An 8,545-nucleotide genomic window follows, 5' to 3' on the forward strand; every position below is an offset into this window, starting at 1 on the left:
AAAAATAAATTTCTTCTTATTGTTTCATTTTTTACTTCTGTACTTTTGTTACATATATAAATCATTTTATTGCAATTTGTAATTATGAATTATATATTTTTTAATTCCATTTGCTAATTAAATATGATATAAACATATTATTGAAAAAGAAACTAAAGAAAGGAAGACAGAAAAAAAAATGTCAATTATGACCTACACAATGCCAGCTTTTGCGCGATTTGTATGTACATAGCTGGATTTCTTCAAATTTAATAAATTCAATTCATTTTAAATTTGTAGCACATGTATTCATATTTTAAATTATACTTCCTTAGATGTAATAATTTTATCAAATAAAAAGCACCTAATTTTATTTATTTATTTGGATCTTTCAATTAAATTAATAATTCCCATTAGAAAATAAAAAAGTTCCTTGTTTGGATGGATAAAAATAAAACATTTCTATATTAAAAAAATCACTGAAAATGAACTATTTTCACTTTCATTTTATATGCTTGTTTTTTTTTCTTTTCCAGTGATTAATATGTAATGTGTTCATTTGAGGTATATATTCATGTGAAATTAAAATATAAAGTGGTTGATGATGTAAAAATTATATAAAATATATATAAAAAGTAAAAAAAAAGTTTTCTATAAGGTAAGTTAAATGATTTCATAATATAAATTTGTATCATATAAAATATTAATAATTTATATATTTATATCGTATTTTATATAAAAATCGTATATTATAATTAATATTAATATGAAAATATAAAATATATATTTTTAAATTTTGATAAATTTATTTATAATTTTTATTAAAATTTTAAATTATATTATTTTTATATTATATTATCATATTAAATTTGAAATTATTACAACTAAAATTAAGTGAAGGAAAAAACCAAAATTTTTTGGGGTTTCAAATCGACAAAAACTCGAGTCTTTAGCTTAAAACTTGGGCCTTTTGCCCCTTTGAAAAAGTCCTCGTTCCCTGCGAAACTCTTACACGTTTCTCCTCTCTCTTCCTTCACTCGTGCCGCCTCACTCGTTTCTCACATGCCTCCTCACTTTCCCTCCATATATATTCCCATACGAACTCTACCTTTCAATCAATCCCCGATAAAAACTCTCTTTTTCGCAGCAATGGTTGAGCCTGCAACAGCAACCCAGGCTGCAGCACCGGCAGTACCTCAGCTGAAAGATGAGCTTGACATTGTTATTCCAACTATAAGAAACTTGGACTTTCTTGAGATGTGGAGGCCATTTTTTAAGCCCTACCATCTTATCATTGTTCAAGATGGTGATCCTTCGAAGACCATCAAGGTCCCTGATGGCTTTGACTATGAGCTTTACAACAGGAATGATATTAACAGGATTCTGGGTCCTAAGGCTTCTTGCATTTCCTTCAAGGACTCTGCCTGCCGCTGCTTTGGTTACCTGGTGTCCAAGAAGAAGTATATTTTTACTATTGATGATGACTGCTTTGTAAGTTCTTTTTTATTTGTATCTTATTTGCGAGGTTTTAGAATCTGGAATTTTGTTCTTTTGGTCAAATTTTGGATCTTTACATTGTTTTGTTTGGAAATTTGGATGCTTTTATTTTTCTTGATTTGATTTTTTATAATATTTTAGTATCTGGATTTTTGTTGTTTTGGTCAAAAGTTGAATCTTTTCATTATTTTGATTTGAGATTTGGATGCTTTGGTAGTTTGGTTGATCTAATTTGCTATGAATATGTTTCTTTTAAATCTCTTCCCCCCAACTTATGTTTGGCATAATTTTAGCAAATTTTGGATAAAAAAAACGAGAAATCTAATAATGTATGTTTCAGATTTACTTTGAAAGCCTTTCACATCATGTAATCATTTGAATTTCTGAAAGTAATTTGTGTTTACTTTTATCAAATACTAAATTTATACAGCAATCAATTCATATTTCCTAATCGCCTCAAGATTCTGAACTTGAGTTCTAAATGGACGGTCATGCTTGCCAGATCTTCATAATTTGAATTAATTTAAGCATTTTTTTCTTATTATTATAGCGTGATGTCGCATTACGGAAAGTCTGTTTTCATTTGCTTCTTACCATTTGCCTCACGCCTCATGGTTTGCATTTGATTATAGAATTTCAAATTCTTTTCACATGGAATTCCCTTCTAGCAGCTTTTCCATCCTGTATCAAGGAAATATATGTTTCTCATTGTTAAATAATTGGTTGCCTTGTGATCTACAGCTGTGAGATTCTAAAATCTTGCATGATTGTCTCTGTTTGTGTTATTATATGTTCCTGCTAAATAATGAATCAGCAATATCAAGATCTGAACAGTGGACTTATGTTCTGTGCGGTGATTATGCGAGTAATTGTTTTTGTACCTCATTAATTAATTATAACTATAATGATTTAAAATGATTAGGACTTGGGTGTCTCTTTCAGAATATAAGTAAATTAACATCCCTACCAAACTATGGTATCTTGTTGATGATTAGGTTGCTAAGGACCCATCTGGCAAAGCAATCAATGCACTTGAGCAGCACATCAAGAACCTGCTATCACCATCCACTCCCTTCTTCTTCAACACCTTGTATGACCCATTTAGAGAGGGTGCAGATTTTGTCCGTGGATACCCATTCAGTCTTCGTGAGGGTGTCCCAACAGCTGTTTCTCATGGCCTGTGGCTGAACATCCCAGATTATGATGCACCGACCCAACTTGTGAAGCCTCTTGAGAGGAATACCAGGTATGATCTCCTTTTTTTTTCAAATTTTAATGAAGGAAAACATATTTATTCCTTTCCACATATATTTCTTCCTGTCATTAATGATTAATTAATAATTTTCATGATAAATCAGGTTTGTGGATGCTGTTCTGACAATTCCAAAGGGCACCTTGTTCCCCATGTGTGGTATGAATTTGGCTTTCGACCGTGAGCTGATTGGCCCCGCCATGTACTTTGGACTCATGGGTGACGGTCAGCCAATTGGACGCTACGACGATATGTGGGCTGGCTGGTGCACCAAGGTACATTGGAGTTATTTGCGTGAATCACATTTTTGCTTTCTGTCTACACTTCTTCAATCAGAAGGAGGGATGCCATACAGAAATTTTATAGACTAATCTCCATTGCCTGCTTGATGATTGTTTAGGTGATATGTGACCATTTGGGATTGGGAGTCAAAACGGGTCTACCTTACATTTTTCACAGCAAAGCAAGCAACCCGTTTGTCAACCTAAGGAAGGAGTACAAGGGTATCTTCTGGCAGGAAGAGATCATCCCATTCTTCCAACAAGCTGTCCTTCCAAAAGACTGCACCACTGTTCAAAAGTGCTATATTGAACTGGCCAAGCAGGTCAAGGACAAGCTTAGTAAAGTTGATCCCTACTTTGACAAGCTGGCTGAGGCCATGGTCACATGGATTGAAGCCTGGGATGAGCTCAACCCAACTGGAGCTTCTGTCCCTAATGGCAAAACAGCTTAGAAAATTTTCAACACATGAAGATGCCATGGTCACATATATTGAAAGCTTGGAATGTGCTTAACACAGCTGGAGCTCCTAGGCTTAATGGCAAAGCAAAGTAGAAAAACTCCATTAGCCACAGGGGCCATTATTTCCCTACAGTTAATGAATTAATAGTTTTCTTTTCTTGTATTGTACCTTTATTTATTTGTCTTCTTCCTCACTAGATTTTGGCGGGATGTAAGGTAATTTATTAACTTTACGTTATGAAGTTACAACAATAAAATGCATTAGTTGATTTAGCATTACTTCCAGTTTGTAATAAAATGCATTCCTTTTTTTGGAATTTGGAATGGGAAAAAGCCCAAATTTAAGCTCAAGTTGTGGTTCACTGTCCTCGTGGGAAATCTCCTATAGAGATCCCTTAGTATCTTCAAAAATTTTTGCAAATTGTGTGGTCTGGTTCATGCATGTTTTCTCTGCTAAGAATCAGCTGTCATTGCAGCTTGATGTTGGCTTTCGCTTAGCCTTGAAAGGCTAACAAACATGTCATGGATCCTATGCGAATGGAGGGATAAGAGTTGCCAACTGAAATACTTTTGCTCTGCTAGAAAAAGTTTCCCCTCCTTGAGAATAAACCTCAAGAGGAGATATTTAGATTGAAGCAAATACAAGTAAATGGGCATTCTATCATTCTTTTCTCCATGGTTGGTTGGTCCGGTTTGAGCAGTAAAGGGTTGAATTGCAAACCTACAAAAATCTTTACCTCTCGTTTTAAGTACCTGACCACTTTGCCAAAAGGTAATGTCAAACAAATATGAATCATTTAAGGCTTTGCTTAATGATTAGCTTAACCACTGAATTAGTTACTATTCAATCTTTAACTCTGAACCTGGAGTTTAGCTCAGTTAATTCATACGGTCACTTTTAAGAAGTGCATTCAGTAGGTCTAGAGTTTATATCCCAATACCTGTAACCCTTTTCTATACCCCTAAGCTACGGGTTCTTATATATAAAAAAAATCCTTAACCTTTTGTATCTTTCAGACCAAGCAAAGTCTAAATGTCAGATATATATGAACTAATGCAATTCCTCAATAGTATGTTGGAGGTGAAAGCATCATGGATAAACTAAGTGAAAGGGAGAACAAGCTAGAATCCTAACCAGAAATGACATTCTTTTCCTTGAATATCCATTGTCATGGTCGTTCAATTCTTCTCCAATGGATTGTCCGTGTCAGCATATAGCATTTTATTTCCATCCCAATACAATAGCCTGTTCCTGCACCCCATGATTTTGAGTCGATACCAGCAGAAATTTTTGTACTAGTAGCTTTATTTGGAATAGAATTCAATGTTGAAAAAAACTTTGAGTAGAATTCTTCCTTCCCTCAGAACTCTGTTTGGTGATTCCACATGAACCTGAATATTATCCGTATTTAGTAAAAATAAGTGATTTTATTCTAGGAATGAAGGGATAAAGAGAAGTGTAAAGAACTTAATTGCGAATTTCTTGCCTAGCTAGATACATCTTACGTCCAGTGCAACGCACTGTGCGGTTACCAATCCTCTTATGAAGTTCCAAGCTATCGATGATCAGCAGGTTGACACTACATGTCGAACACATGATTGGAACGAAATATATATCTTACTGATTCTCGAAGCTAAAGTTATAGAGAAGGTGAAAAAGGGTTTCTTCATGAATTTGGTTGACCGTGTCCAACTAATATATATCTTACGGATTCTTGAAGATGATCCGCTTTCCCTCAAGCCATTTATCCTGAAAATTGGATTAAAAATAGTAGTTTGGCCACGGGATTGCCTACTGCCTACTAAAACATCAGTGTTCCAATGCACTACAATGAGAAACATTTGTAATTTTCTTAAAGTTTTCAATTATAGTATTTATTTCCAGTCATAACTCATAAGCTTACGTTTTTTTTTTTTGTACAAAAGTGATGCAGCCTGAGGATAAGGGAAGCAGTTGCAGTGCTAAGATTTGAAACTCAAACATGTTGAGTGCTATTTCATAAGGGTGGTATGAACTAACTAAGGTATACTTTTCAAGTTCAAAGAAAAACAACTTCACATTTGATTATTTTCTTTCCTTCAAATTACATTATACTAGTTGCAAATTAGATTGAATCACAACTAGTTCTGTAAAGAAGTTGAATCTTCAATATATGCAGAAATGTTATCAGCTCTACATTTCCATCAAAGTAAATTTGTGTAATATACTTCTAATAAATTTCTGACAACTTCCATATATATATATATATATATATATATATAAAAGTTCAATAACATTAAACAATGAGTTTCTTTATAATTACCAAAAAAAAAAAACAGTTCACTAAAAAAATTGAAAAAAAAAACCATAAAAAGATCATCAAGAACAGTTCAAGTACCAGTAAAGAGGAAAAAAGACCTTTCTATATATCATTCTTGATTTGCAAAGTAAAGAGTGATTCATTGAAACTCACAAGTGAAGGTGTCAAATTGGAATGAGCATGTTATCCCCGAAACATGGCATTCATGAAAGAATATTAATTAGGCAAAGAAATGGAGAAAGAGTTCTTACCTCGAAAATGTAGTGTTACATGGACACAATGTGGGTAGTACATCTATGGCAGACACAGAAAGGAGCTTCTGGAGTTATATCAAACTTTTTTATGACATTTGAGGATCCCTCCATTGCAAGTAATTGCAGCCTTGGTTGATGAAAGATCTTTCAGAAATGAATTCAAGATGATCTTGTAACTGCATTCAGGAAACAATAGGAGTTCAATTACAATGTTGAATATAGTATAAGGCTGAAGATGGATAAAATCCTGAGATTTTAACTTCATGCAACTGCAAAAATAACCTCCGACCTTGAGTCAGTAGTCAAACCAATTTACACTATGTTTTCATTTATTTTCACTGTTTGAAGCTTTTAGCTGTGTTTTAACGGGAAGTCCCTTTCAGTCTGGCAGTTATAACTGAAAACTGAACCTATCATATTCTCTATAAAAAACCCATTTCCATTTATTTTCTCCCTTCCTCCCTCACTTTTTCTCTGCCAAGAATCTCCCTCTGTTAAACCCCATTTTAGACGTTCATAACTGGTATAAACTCTCAATCAATGACCTTAAATTTTTTTCTCTTTTTATCTATTTCCATATTCCTCAACATTATAATCTTACTTTGACTGTTTCATTTTTGTATGGCAATTGTTTCAAAGTGCTAGTTCATTTTCCTAAAGGTCTTTCATCAACCAAGATTGCAATGGATCAGGAGCCTGCTGCAAACCAACCCATTAGATTTGTTCAAACTCCCAACACTAGTTTCTACATGTGCCGTAGCCTTACTTGCAGAAACCATGTCCTGTCCTCAGAAAACCGCCTTTACAAGGTAACAATTCTTTGCAAAATCTTAAAGAACTTCCTGGAAACCATGGTTGTGCTTCACCGAGATATCAAGAATCTGTTTTTATCACCAATACTTCGACAGTTATTTGTATTCTTTTATGTCAAGAATTATAGGAAGGAAGCTTAGTGGATCAACTTCTTGAATTGTTACTGCTTTTCTTTTGAGGGCTTAATTGTATGTGCTTGCAAGAATACTTAAAAAAAAAAAAATACTCGGCAAATCTTTCTCACTGCGTATTTTCAATCAATTTTCAGGACCTAGAGTTGAATGCAATCATCTGCCAAAATCCGTAAGATACATCTAATTGGATTGACTCAAACTACGTTTCATTTGTTGCTTAATGGGGCTGAATTTCTCTAGATGATATTCCCAGCATTATGTAATTAAGTTAATGTGATTATAATTTGATCATGTGTGTTTGATATATAGTGTCAATGTGCTGGCCGATGATGTAGAATCTTTTCGGCTTCTCCATCGTCATCCGGTGGTGGATGTGTATTGCAATGAATGCCGCAGCAACCTTGGCCAGAAATTTGTAAATTTTTGTGCACTGAATTTATCACTCTTGGTTTTGTTTAGGGATTGATTACTAAACTGTATATCCATGTCCTTTATCCGTTGAATAATATTAACATATTTTTTGTCTTACACTTGAAATTTTCAGGTTATGGTTGCATTACCAACCCGAGTCGTCCAGGAAGGAAGGTTTATATTCTATCTGTAAGTTTCATTTTTTGTCCAAAACCCCAAATAAAGCTACTACAATGAAAAAAGACGGTTTGATTTTGTTTGAAAATGGTGCGTCCAGGAATCGGATGCTGTGTTGGAATGGGAACCAGGTGGTTTATGCTGACACAAATCAGCCCGTTGAGGACAACTGATTCCCAGGAAAGGAAATCTACAGAAGAATTAGTCAAAGTTCACCCAAAACATGCAATTTCTGGAAAGAAAGGAACTGTTGCTGGTTTTGTTTTTGATTTTTAGATCAGTGATTTTTAGGATTCTCTGAGTAATCAGTACTCTAAATGTGAGTTTACTAGTTGAATTGCTGATATAGTAGTTAAACCAAGGATATTATTAGATCTTATGCTACAGACTATAACCAACTATTTTGTGCAGGAACAATAATTCATGCAAGCTTCTTGATGTGCTCGGGAACTCAATTGACATTTCTTTGGTAAAAATTGCCATTTTATGTGTATTAATCATCAAATGATTCATTGTCTTTAGTAGAATGTATGTATTTTGTATGTAGCATGGGACTGAAAATGCACATGAAACTATGTTTGATACCAATTGCATGACTTTTTATTTACTTCATACTCTTGGCGAACCGACCAGAAAGGCTAATTCATCAACTCCAAACTAGAGGACTTTTTACTTTAGTGCAGAAGTTTAGCTTGGTTTTGTCTTGTGCAAAATTTAGAAAGACATAATCCGCACTTGCCAAGGATTGAGCCTGGTCATCTGCGTGCAGGCACGTGGAAATACTTAACACTATGCTTCATCGAACTGGGTCATCAAAGTGATAGATGGAAATTCTTACCACTATACTACAATTTTTCCTTATAAAAAGCTATGATCTTTCAAAATTCTACTAGATTTAGAATGCAAATGTGAAAGGTGTAACGGATAAATCAACACTTTGACAGATCATGTGATAAAAAAAAAAAGACTGCCAAAGAGTGGAACAAG

The 8,545-nt window shown here is 34.0% G+C and overlaps 1 protein-coding gene and 1 long non-coding RNA gene across 2 annotated transcripts; one reads left to right on the forward strand and one right to left on the reverse strand.

The window, feature by feature from the left end:
* Nucleotides 1-948: 948 nt before the first annotated feature.
* On the forward strand, nucleotides 949-3,748 carry LOC111306270 (UDP-arabinopyranose mutase 1-like). Its single transcript, XM_022904172.2, has 4 exons — nucleotides 949-1,470; nucleotides 2,472-2,722; nucleotides 2,835-3,003; nucleotides 3,129-3,748. Exons 1-4 carry the CDS (start codon nucleotides 1,042-1,044, stop codon nucleotides 3,459-3,461), a joined length of 1,182 nt encoding a protein of 393 aa, XP_022759907.2. The 5' UTR covers nucleotides 949-1,041; the 3' UTR covers nucleotides 3,462-3,748.
* A 671-nt stretch (nucleotides 3,749-4,419) lies between these two features.
* On the reverse strand, nucleotides 4,420-6,904 carry LOC149512930 (uncharacterized). The gene is made up of 3 exons (XR_016331130.1): nucleotides 6,021-6,904; nucleotides 4,957-5,219; nucleotides 4,420-4,861 (listed from the first exon to the last, which is right to left on the reverse strand). It is a non-coding gene; the product is annotated as an uncharacterized LOC149512930 (long non-coding RNA).
* Nucleotides 6,905-8,545: the final 1,641 nt, after the last annotated feature.

This window comes from Durio zibethinus, chromosome 21 (assembly GCF_047325235.1).
Source record: "Durio zibethinus cultivar Kanyao isolate XHJ-2024 chromosome 21, ASM4732523v1, whole genome shotgun sequence".
NCBI classification, from domain to species: Eukaryota; Viridiplantae; Streptophyta; class Magnoliopsida; order Malvales; family Malvaceae; genus Durio; species Durio zibethinus.